We start from the raw sequence: 11,344 nt of genomic DNA, 5'->3' as shown, positions 1-11,344 counted from the left end.
ATACAAATATGAATATATAAATGTAAATTTGATTATTTACAGTTAGGTTTATATCTAGTTACAGTGTGTGTGTGTGTGTATATATATATATATATATATATATATATATATATATATAAAGGAAATGTATAGATTTAAATAAATAATTTTATTAATGCTGACAGCCCTAATCCACACACTGACCAGTGGATCTGACTCGACGGAGCTGGGCGGCGTTTCCTTATGTGGCCGGTCGTCTCCTGGCTGGCTGGGGCTGCCGGGGCCTGTGCTCGGGGGAGGCAGGTGGAAGAGTTTGGCCTGGTCTTGCTGAGCAGACGGCCAGGGCAGAGATCCTCTGACCCACTCCACCGGATCCTCCCACACCGACTTCTGCCCGTGAACCTGCAGTTCATTTGACCAGGTAGAAAGTGGCATTCTGACCGACTGGTTAAATTTATCTTCAAGTTTGGGATAATTCGACCCACCTTAATGCCATCTTTGGCTCCTTCCTGCAGGTATGGGATGATTGAGTGATTCCAAAGATCGATAAACCACGTGCGGAATTCCTCTACTGTTACTGGACAGGACAAGAAGAAGCAGGGACCTACGGCAACACAGATTGGACCACACAGATGAAATACTCCCTGAATTAGGCACATCAAGCTTGTTATTTAAAAAAAATGCCTCCTCGTCCTCATCCAATCTGGTGCCGATATAATAATGAAACTAACCAATGAGGAAATCAGAGGTGCTGTGTTTCTCCAGGAAGGTGTGGAGGTGGTACCAGAGTCTGGGCACCCAGTCCAACACTCGCTGCAGATCTTCATTCTTCACTCTCCTGGGATCTTCAGCCTCCATTAGCTTTCTGTGCAAGTAACGTACTAGGAACCCGTTTGCTGGCTCGACGTTATTGGAAAACATCACCATCCTGTATAGAGGACACATGTAAAACAAATACGAAAACTGATGAATAGAGCACCGTTCAAAAGTTTGGGGTCAGTAATTTTATTAATTAATACTTTTATCCAGCAACGATGCATTAAATTGATCAAAAGTGAGAGAAAAGGCATTTGTAATGAGCCAAAAAATTCTATTGTAAGTAAATGCTGTTGTTTTGTACTTTCTATTCTTCACAAAATCCTGAAAAACGAGATGTCCTCAAAACAGTAAAGAGCAACTGTTTTCAACAAAAAGAAGAAATGTTTCTTAAGCAACAAATCAGCATATTAGAATGATTTCTGAAGGATCATGTGACACTGAAGAATGGAGTAATGATGCTGAAAATTCAGCTTTGATCTCTGGAATAAATGACATTTAAATTGTTTTAAGTAAATATTTCACAAAAATATAAATTTCAGCAAATTTGTGTATATCTCATTTGCTAACATTAAACCCTATCATATCATGAATGTGTGTGTAAAGCCAGTCAGCCAGTCATTGTGTAAAAATAAACCCCAAACACAGTGATGAAGGCCTTATATTATCCTGAAGAGCTTTATTTTGCAATAATGACCTGCTGACCTACTTATCATGGCTACTTGTCAATAAATGACCAAATGGACATGTAACTTTTATTTATAGTGACATTATTTGATATTTGTTATATTTTATGTCTGAAAAAAGAGACTGAGGAGTGATATGAGAGAAAACTAGCACTCCTATGCTTAGAATTGTGGTTTGGCATTATTTGTTGCAAACGCGAGTTAGGCCATACGGTGTAAGGCATAATAAAATGTAAATTTTAACACTATAAAATATGAAAATTAGGCATCATTTTGCAGTATATAGGTAGTGAAAAGGCAAGAATATTTTAGTGTCACCCAAAGTGACAATGAAAACAAAAGCAGGAGGGGCAACACGTCACAGCTGTTCCTCACTGACTCTCAACAGGAAGCTAAAAGGTCCGTGTATTTTAGTACCAACCTGAAGCTGAGGTGTAGGCCATGGTTAGGGGTCATCTTCACAGGCAGATTGGTTGTCCCTATTATATATGGACTGAGAAAGAGAAACAAAACCGCTCTTGACACCTTTAAGATGACTGGAAAACCCACTAGTCATTTTGGTGTAGAAGAGGATTCACTCACCATTTATGATATTTACAGGTTAAAGCACCGTTAACAAGTTCACTGAGGGATGTTGCATCATGCACATCATCCAAGATAACAACCAATGGGATCTCAGCTGTGCTGCTCTCCCGATCGATCTGATTGGCCAGATTGGCCAGATAGAGCTGAAGGTCCTGTTGGGAAAAAAAACAAAAACACAATTCAAATCACATATGTGACTCTGGAGCACAAAAGCAGTCTTAAGTCGCTGGGGTATATTTGTAGCAATAGCCAAAAGTACATTGTAAGGGTCAAAATTATCAATTTTTCTTTTATGCCAAAAATCATTAGGATATTAAGATCGTGTTCCATGAAGATATTTTGTAAATTTCTTACTATAAATATATCAAAACTTCATTTTTTATTAGACATATGCATTGCTAAGATCTTCATTTGGACAACTTTAAAGACGATTTTCTCAATATTTAGATTTTTTTTTGCACCCTCAGATTCCAGATTTTCAAATAGTTGTATTTCGGCCAAATATTGTCCGATCCTAACAAACCATACATCAATGGAAAGATTATTTATTCAGCTTTCAGATAATGTATGAATCTCAGTTTTGAAAAATTGACACTTAAGACTGGTTTTGTGGTCCAGGGTCACATTTATTCATAGAGCACTTTATAAAACACAGATTGTTTCAAAGCAGCTTCACAGTAATAAACAAGAAAATAAAAGAGCCAATTCTGCAAAACACATCAGTTATTACATTTCAGCTGTAAAATAGCTGTAAAGAAGACAATAGTGTCATTATTCATTTCAAACTTTATTTATTCATTATGGCAATGTGACATCTTTGATGACATCTTTATAATAGTATAAATATTACTATCCTCCTAAACATAGAAATTGCCATAAAATTCAGCTCTATTGAAGACAAGTGTCATTTTGCAGCTCAATTAAGTTCAGTGTTGATTTAATTTAGTTCAATAACACTGTCAATGTTGCAAAGTTCATCAATTATGAAACAAATAAAAAAAAAAACTGTCAACTACTCACAATGGCAAGTTTAAAGAATTAGACAGGGATTCATTATGGCTTGTTTTATTATTTATGTATATTTATGTATGTAAGCCTGCATTTATTTGATCCAAAATACAGCAAAAACAGTAATATTGTCAAATATAAACTGTTTTGTATTTGAATATATTTTAAAATGTAATTTATTCCTGTGTCGCAACATTTTCAGCATCATTACTCCAGTCTTGAGTGTCACATGATCCTTCTAATATGCTAATTTGTTGCTTAAGAAATATTTCAGATTATTATCGATGCTGAAAACTGTCGTGTACATTTTTTCAGGATTTTACGATGAACACACGGTTCAAAAGAACAGCATTTATCTGAAATATAAAGCTTTTCATTATTCAGCTCAATTTAGTTAAGTGTTGATTCAGTAACAGTGTCATCAAAGTTCATCAATTGTAAAATGATTTCAGACCAAAGTGCCATTATCCAGCTCAATTCAGTTCAAGTTTTGTTCTTATCTGATAGTGTTAAAATTAATTGTCAATAATATAACTGAAAATGGTCTTAAGCATGATGATCAAAAGTAACGTCTCTGAATATGAATATCTTATGTTCAGGTGTCTGTTTTGGTTGCTCTGTGTACCTTGCAGGACTGGCGGTGCATGTTGAAGGTGGTGGTGATGGCGGGCGTAACCTCTCGAGCGCTGCGCTCCACCAGGTACTCAGCGAGGCGGTAGGTGAGGTAGGTCTTCCCTGTGCCGCTGGGGCCCGATAAGATCAAGCGCCGGTGCTTGAGCAGCAGACTGATGTAATGCTGCATCATGGGCTTGGGGATGAGCGTCTCAAACACCAGAACGTCCACACACTTCTCCTTCAGTCCTGCATTCAGGGTAAACAATGACATGCCAAAATCAGTACAATACAGATAACAGGTTTTACATTACATTTACAACTAGTCTTATAGATGCATTTATCTAAAGCAACAAATGAATGACATTTACAAGCAATTTGCAGAGTAAAATAACCTCTATATATGTATATATGTGTGTGTGTGTGTGTGTGTGTGTGTGTGTGTAGGAAGCTTTTTTACATATTCAAGAGTAAGCTAGAGGTTTATTGTGGTTATTTCTAATATAAATTTAAGCATAAAAATTATATCTTTATGTAATAATAATAATATTATTCTATCATTATTATTCTAAATATATTATTATATAATTATTATTTAAAATAAATGAATTTAAATACAATTTTATGCACTGTAAAAATAAAGAAAACTTTTGGCTCAAACAAATAACCACTTTTTATTATTATAGCTGACATGTTGATTATTATAATTATATTTTATTGCTTGATTTTTTTAAAGACAGCAAAAGCTCCATTTTGCAAGCTGTTTTCAATTTCATAAGTGACATAACACATCAAAACAATATAATGTGCAACAGAAATAATAGTTAAATGTACAGTATCAGTGAAAAAAACAAACATAATAAAAATATAATATAATATACCATTGCATTATGTTTATAATGTCACCCTATTCAGACTAATAATGATAATGTAACCATGACTAATGTTACTATTAATCTGTTGTATTAATGTACATGTTTTAATGCTTCTGATTAAAGATGTAGGCTATTTTTTAAAATCATAAGACTGTATGTAAAGTATTTTTTTAATGCAGTACAAGAAGAAATTACACCCAGAAAAGAGGGAGCACACATTTTCTTCAAGAGAGAGAGGGAGAGAGAGAGAATAGGCAAATGAGTGTGTTTTCTTGAGTCTGGGTGGTCTATAGCATCACACCACCTCAATAAACAACATTGAATTGCAGCATGTGCTTAAAATAACGCCTAGACCAAGCCCAGGGAAGTCTGGGTAATGGCCCCAATTCCCTGGGTCATATATCAGACTGAGAGCTCAGGAATGATGGGATTGTGGAGGGCGGCGGTGTTCTGCTGTTCAATCACACCTCCTGCTGGCTGCTGTTACAGTCAGAAACATTAGCGCTATATTGCTCTTCTCTGGGGATTTGAGCTATCAAAATACCTCATTCACACTGCAGCACTGCCTGTGGCTATTTGCATTGTTTGTTGACGGTTACTGAAGATGGAAATCTGAAAATAATGGCTTACAGTTTATATGGAAAAATACTGAATACTGTCAGAGCATTTACTAGCTTACGGACAGTAAAACAACTTGAAAGTGTTTCAGCGCTGTTAGAAATTGTAACTGTAAAAGGAAGGAATTTCAGATGCAGGAAATAAAGCATAAAATTGTCCACAATTAAGCATTTATTTTATGTAAAATATAGAAATAAAAATAATATATAAAGTATGTAAAAGTAATGTTATTATTATTAGTAGTAGTAGCATTAACCAGGGCATCTAATAACAACAACAATAATAATAAGAATAATAATAGTTTTATTTGAAGTATTAATATGTATATATACATATATATACATCCTGGACCACAAAACCAGTCATAAGGGTACATTTTTCAAAATTGAGATTTCTGAATCTGAAATCTGAATAAATAAGCTTTTCATTTATGTATTTGTTAGGATAGGACAATATTTGGCTGAGATACAACTATTTGAAAATCTGGATCAGATCTGGAATCTGAGGGTGCAAAACAAAAAAAAATAAAAAAAAATAATAATAATATTGAGAAAATCGCCTTTAAAGTTGTCCAAATGAAGTTCTTAACAAAGCATATTACAAATCAAAAATTAAGTTTTGATACATTTACAGTAGGAAATTTACAAAATATCTTCATGGAACATGATCTTTACTTAATATCCTAATGATTTTTGGCAAAAAAGAAAAATCAATAATTTTGACCCATTCAATGTATTGTTGGCTATTGCTATAAATATACCCCAGCGACTTAAGACTGGTTTTGTGGTCCAGGGTCACATACATGTTTGTTTTTTTCTCCACACCATATACATTTCTAGGTATAATATAAGGTTTGACACAATTAAGTATTTATATGGTAAATAATATATATGTGTATATATATACATAAAATAAAATAAAATTGATGTTCACATTTCAGTTGTGTTCATTAAACTGTATTAAGTGTATGGCTTGAGGTGACTCAATACCTACAGTACAAGATTGGAGTTGGACACACATGCACCGTTCCCATCGTTACCCAGCAGCCTCAGCACACTGACCTTTCAGAGTCACGCTGATGCAGGAGGAGCCTTTGCTGTAGAGGCGCACAGGAGGCGTCTCGGGCGGCTGCACTCCCAGAACCCTCTTCAGATGGCTTAGGCTGTAGCTGTAGATGGAGTCCTGAGAGAGACCGAGAGTGGAGCCGGGGTCCACCACTGCCAAATACTCCTACAGACACACGGTGACAGGAGAAGAGCTCTTCAGCATCATTTATTTCGTGTCTAAATGTGTGGATGTTTCTGTCCCTCAGAAGGCAGCAGACGGCACTCACTTTAAAAGCCTGGATAACTGCAGAGTCCAGAGAAAACCACTCGGTCTGTCCACTGATTTTAACCGTGCCGATGAAAAACTCCAGCTGTTTCACCTCCTATGAATGAGACATCTGATTTTAAAAAGTTGTTTATGGTTGTGAAACAAAACAAATCGTTTTTAAATATTACGAAACTTATGAAAATTGAAAATGTAAAAATAAAATCAAAATATTAATAAATGCTATAATAGCATGAAAATAATACAATGACAATGGCAAACTACAATGATTTATAAATATATAACAACAGTATTCGGTACTGGCTCATATGTGGCTCGTCCAATTAAAATTTAGAATCAGAAAATGCGTTTTATGATGTAGAATACATGATCAGTTGACTCATCAGGGTGAAGATGCTTGTGTAAAGCACTTACATCTTTGAAGAGGTGCTGAATGGGTATGCGGACCAACACTCTGACGAGACTTCCATCCTTCTGCAAAGTCGTGGTGGGGCTTTGAAACACATCTATGAGATGAACAGACACTACAGTGAGAAAGTGTCAAATTCAAGAGCGTTTGGATGTGAAAACTCCATATTTTAAGCATGAAATCTTTGTGTGTAAATGTATGACCTGGGTAAGGCTCATTTTGTCCCATGCCGGTTTTTCCAAAAGACGACACCGATTGCCGTGGTGATGAGACGCCCAATGACCCGAGGCCAGAGGACTGGGAGGTGGAGCTCGGAGGTCTGGAGGAGGGGCCACTCGTCTTCAGCTGGTCATTCTCCGCCTTCAGGTTTTCCACCGTCATCTGTCAATGCATTTATTAAGGGACTTAAATTGCAAATGAAGAAACCTAAGTATTACACATTTAATGTTCACATTCAATTTCATACTACTTCTTATTAACCAGCGTGCCTAAATAATATAGAGTTTAATATAGAGTAATATAGAGCACTTTTAGAGTTTCATCCCTCTATCTGATGTGAGCATAAGTATTGGAGTAGTTGCGTCACAGGTCTTTCTAAGTGATCAGCTGTGTCCTGTTGCATTAATTCTTCAGATATTAAAAGCAGGGAATGTTATCAGTTTCAGTTATATCCATTACTTCTGCATTCTGAATCTTGCATTCAATGATGACGCACACAAACCAGGATGAAGATGAGGGATCTGACTTTGAGAGAAAAGCAAGCAATTTGGATGCTAAAAGAAAAGAGGAAGTCAATTAGAGCTCTAGCAAAAACAAAGGGCATGGAGAAATCAAGAGTTTGGAAACCACCAGCAACACCAGAAACCAACAACGACCTGATCGGCTGAGAAAACAACAGTAGTTGATGACAGACAAATCATAAAAGCTGTGAAAATTAACCCTAAAAGACGTGTCTGTAAAATCACCAACAACTTCCAGAAAGCTGGGGTGATGCTCTGACAATCTACTGTCCTCAGGAGGCTTTGACACAGAATTACAGATGCTACACAGCAAGATGCAAACCTCTGACCAGCACCAAACATAGAAAGGCAAGATTAGAGTTAGCAAAAAAGCACAAAGGTGAGCCAGAAAAGTTTTGGAAATGTGTTTATGGACCGATGAGACAAAGATTAACCTTTATCTAAGTGATGGGAAAGCAAAAAAAAAAGGGAACTACTGCAAATGATCCCAAGCATACAGCCGCATCTGTAAAGCATGGTGGAGGTGGTGTCATGGCATGGGCATGCATGGCTGTCTCTGGAACAGGCCCTCTCAATTTTACTGATGACTTAATGTATGATGACAGCAGCAGAATGAATTTGGAAGGGTACAAAACCATCTTGCCTACCAATATTCAGGAAAATGCCACCAGATTAATTGGGAAGTGCTTCATATTGCATCAGGACAATGACCCAAAACACCCTGCCAGTTCAGTCAAGGAATTTATAAGAGCAAAGAAATGGAAAGTCTTAGATTGCTCAAGTCAATCTCCAGATTTAAATCTGATTGAACATGAATTTCAGCAGCTGGAGAGGAGAGTAAAGGCAGAAACTCCCCAAAACAAGCAACAATTGGAATTGGCTGCATTAAAGGCTGGGAAAAGTATTTCAAAGGATGAGAGCAAGAGTCTGGTGATGTCTATGGGTCACAGACTCACTGCTGTGATTGTGCGCAAGGGATCTGCAACTAAATAATAGCTTTTAATCTTTTATATCTGCCTTATGTTCAACTGTCCCAATACTTATGCTCACATCAATGAGTGGGATGAACTCTAAAAGTGCTGAACTTCTTAGCTGGTAAAACATGTATGTGTTGAAACGGCTAATAATAAAATGTGACATTCTGTAGTTTTATCTCATATTCATCTTTTTAATCATATTTGCAAATGTCTTGACTCCACAGCCAGCAGAGCAATTTTGTTTACTGTTCCAATACTTATGGAGGGCACTGTATATATAAAATTACAATTATTCAAAATTATTATTCGTATTATTAATAACTAACAAGTACACCTATATAATAACAATAATAATCATTTATAATTTTAAATAATTTTTAATTACTGTTATTATTAATTTAATTGTACATATATACATATATAATGATAATAATAATACATTGAAATATATAACACTTGCAATTATAATTTGTTTTGCATTAACCAGTACACATATAGAATAATAATAATGATAATAATACATTTAAATTAGTGCTGTCAAACGATTAATCGCGATTAATTGCATCCAAAATAAAAGTTTTGAGTGTTTACTATGTATATTTATTATATATAAATACAAACACATGCATGTATATATTGAATGAAAATCAGTGTTAATTTCGTTGACTAAGACGACGACGAAAAATATTCGTCAACGAACCTTTTTTCTGTGACTAAGACGAGACGTTGACGAGCTAAAACTAATATCTGATGATAAAAACTATGACGAAATTTATGCGCGTCTTCGTTAACAAGACGAGACGGGACTAAAATGTTATTTGAGGACTACCGGACATTCAAAATACATCCTATAGGCTAAGTTAACTGACTTGTCTTTCAAAATGTGCGTCTCTGTCATTGGATAAGGGGCGTTTGCATATCTAGTCTCAGTATGGCAGCCGCAGTGGACGGATAGGCTACCAAAACGCGAACTATAGCGATCTGAAACAATGGCCTCAGCACCCGAAGGGTTAGGGAGTGGGTGACCAGACGTCCCGTTTTTCCCGGGAGTCACAATTCATTGTCGATTAACTTAAAGTCAGTGAAGGTGCGATAGGCGGAAACGCGCTGATAGAAGTGCTCTCTCTCGCGCGCGCTCCACTTCTTCAGTTCTCATACAGCGCGCGATCAGTTCTCAGTGCTCAAATACACACACAGCAGTCCAAATGTCTCTCATGTAGAGTATCTCACGGAAATACAGTCCGTTATGGTTTAAGTGAGCTTAAACAGGTGGGTGAAAACTGAATGTATGTCAGTAGGCTATCACATACATACCTTCCGTCTTAAATGGACAGCATTCCTAATTATCTGTCATAAATGTTAACCACCAAAAGATGTTAAATAAATGTATACTTGTTAAGTAAACCTACAGTATCTGAAAAACGAGTTTAATTTATATTTCTACCAAAAAATGAAAATTTATTTCAGTTTTTCCAAATTCAATCCTTGATTCAAATTTCTCTTAAATAAGCTTAATTGATTTGGTCTAAAGAGAGAAGAATTGATGACTGTTTTTGTTTAAATACCACATATAAAATAGCTTCCAAAATAAATGTTGGTAACTGCAGTTTGACTAAAAGTTGACAAAAATGCAATGACGCTTCGTCGACTAAAACTAGACTAAAACTATGAAAGACTCAAATGACTAAAACTAGACTAAAACTATGATAGACTCAAATGACTAAAATGTGACTAAGACTATTAAGCATTTTCGTCTCAAGATAAAGACTAAGACTAAATCAAAAATGCCTGCCAAAATTAACACTGATGAAAATATGTTATGCTTATATATTAAATATATTTATATATAATATAAAAAAAATTATAAAAATGTATAAATATATTAACATGTAAATATTATCAAAATATATACTGTATGTGTGTGTATTTACATATACATAATAAATAAACAGTACACATACATTATGTAAACAAAAAAATCACAATTAATCGTTTGACAGCACTAATTTAAATATATACATTATAATTAAAATTTATTATTTAGTTAATTTAATTGTACATATTTTTATGTAGTCTGTATTTGAAGCCAAAAGCAATTTCACATAACCCTCATGTAGACGACCAATCAAAAGTTGGACACACTGAACATATGTTTATTTAATCTAAAAACTCAGAGGCTTGAACTCAGTTTTACAGGCAAATATAAGCCTGCTCATGAATTTGTGTTCATCTAAACAGCGTCTCACACACACCTGCATGTTGGTCATGGCCTCCTGCAGCTGCTCCAGCTGATGGGCGGAGCTCAGCGCCTCCAAACGGATGTCCGTCAGCTTGCGCTCTTTCTCCCACAGTTCCGTGCGTAACTCTGACACCACTTTCTCATCCTGCTCAGTGTCCTCGCGGCCCTCACACGATCTGCCGTAAATACCAACATCAAGCTATGAAAGGTACATTCAAATCATTTTGTGAAGAAAATCAACAATTGCATTTCCTTACCCCGATGTTGAAGTCGAGGCCTTTGCGGAGGCGCTATCCACATCATGTTGGATTTTGGGTGAAGATGGGGCAGATGTGACCGGCGTTGCGATCTCCTCTATATCTGCGTATGGCGCTTTGGATCCCTTTTTACTAAAGGCCTTGTTGAAGGAGCTCCTCAGCTATATGTAGAGCAGAAATGAGGGTCAACCCCCAAACTAAAGACTACTTC

The 11,344-nt window shown here is 35.9% G+C and overlaps 1 protein-coding gene across 1 annotated transcript in view; it reads right to left on the bottom strand.

The window, feature by feature from the left end:
* LOC306844609 (neuron navigator 1-like) overlaps positions 1 to 11,344 on the bottom strand; it is a 66,651-nt gene that overhangs the window by 4,021 nt on the left and 51,286 nt on the right. The window contains exons 18-29 of the mRNA XM_079376867.1: positions 11,134 to 11,294; positions 10,890 to 11,052; positions 7,124 to 7,301; positions 6,926 to 7,017; positions 6,513 to 6,608; positions 6,241 to 6,409; positions 3,700 to 3,935; positions 2,064 to 2,218; positions 1,903 to 1,974; positions 711 to 907; positions 465 to 583; positions 184 to 381 (exon numbers count right to left, since the gene is read on the bottom strand). Of these exons, the coding sequence (XP_079232993.1) occupies positions 184 to 381; positions 465 to 583; positions 711 to 907; positions 1,903 to 1,974; positions 2,064 to 2,218; positions 3,700 to 3,935; positions 6,241 to 6,409; positions 6,513 to 6,608; positions 6,926 to 7,017; positions 7,124 to 7,301; positions 10,890 to 11,052; positions 11,134 to 11,294 (1,836 nt within the window). The remainder of the gene's footprint in view (positions 1 to 183; positions 382 to 464; positions 584 to 710; positions 908 to 1,902; positions 1,975 to 2,063; positions 2,219 to 3,699; positions 3,936 to 6,240; positions 6,410 to 6,512; positions 6,609 to 6,925; positions 7,018 to 7,123; positions 7,302 to 10,889; positions 11,053 to 11,133; positions 11,295 to 11,344) is intronic.

Source organism: Barbus barbus, assembly GCF_936440315.1.
Source record: "Barbus barbus genome assembly, chromosome: 25".
NCBI lineage: Eukaryota > Metazoa > Chordata > Actinopteri > Cypriniformes > Cyprinidae > Barbus > Barbus barbus.
The sequence above is the reverse complement of the archived record's forward strand: the minus strand, read 5'-3'. Positions and strand labels throughout refer to the sequence as shown.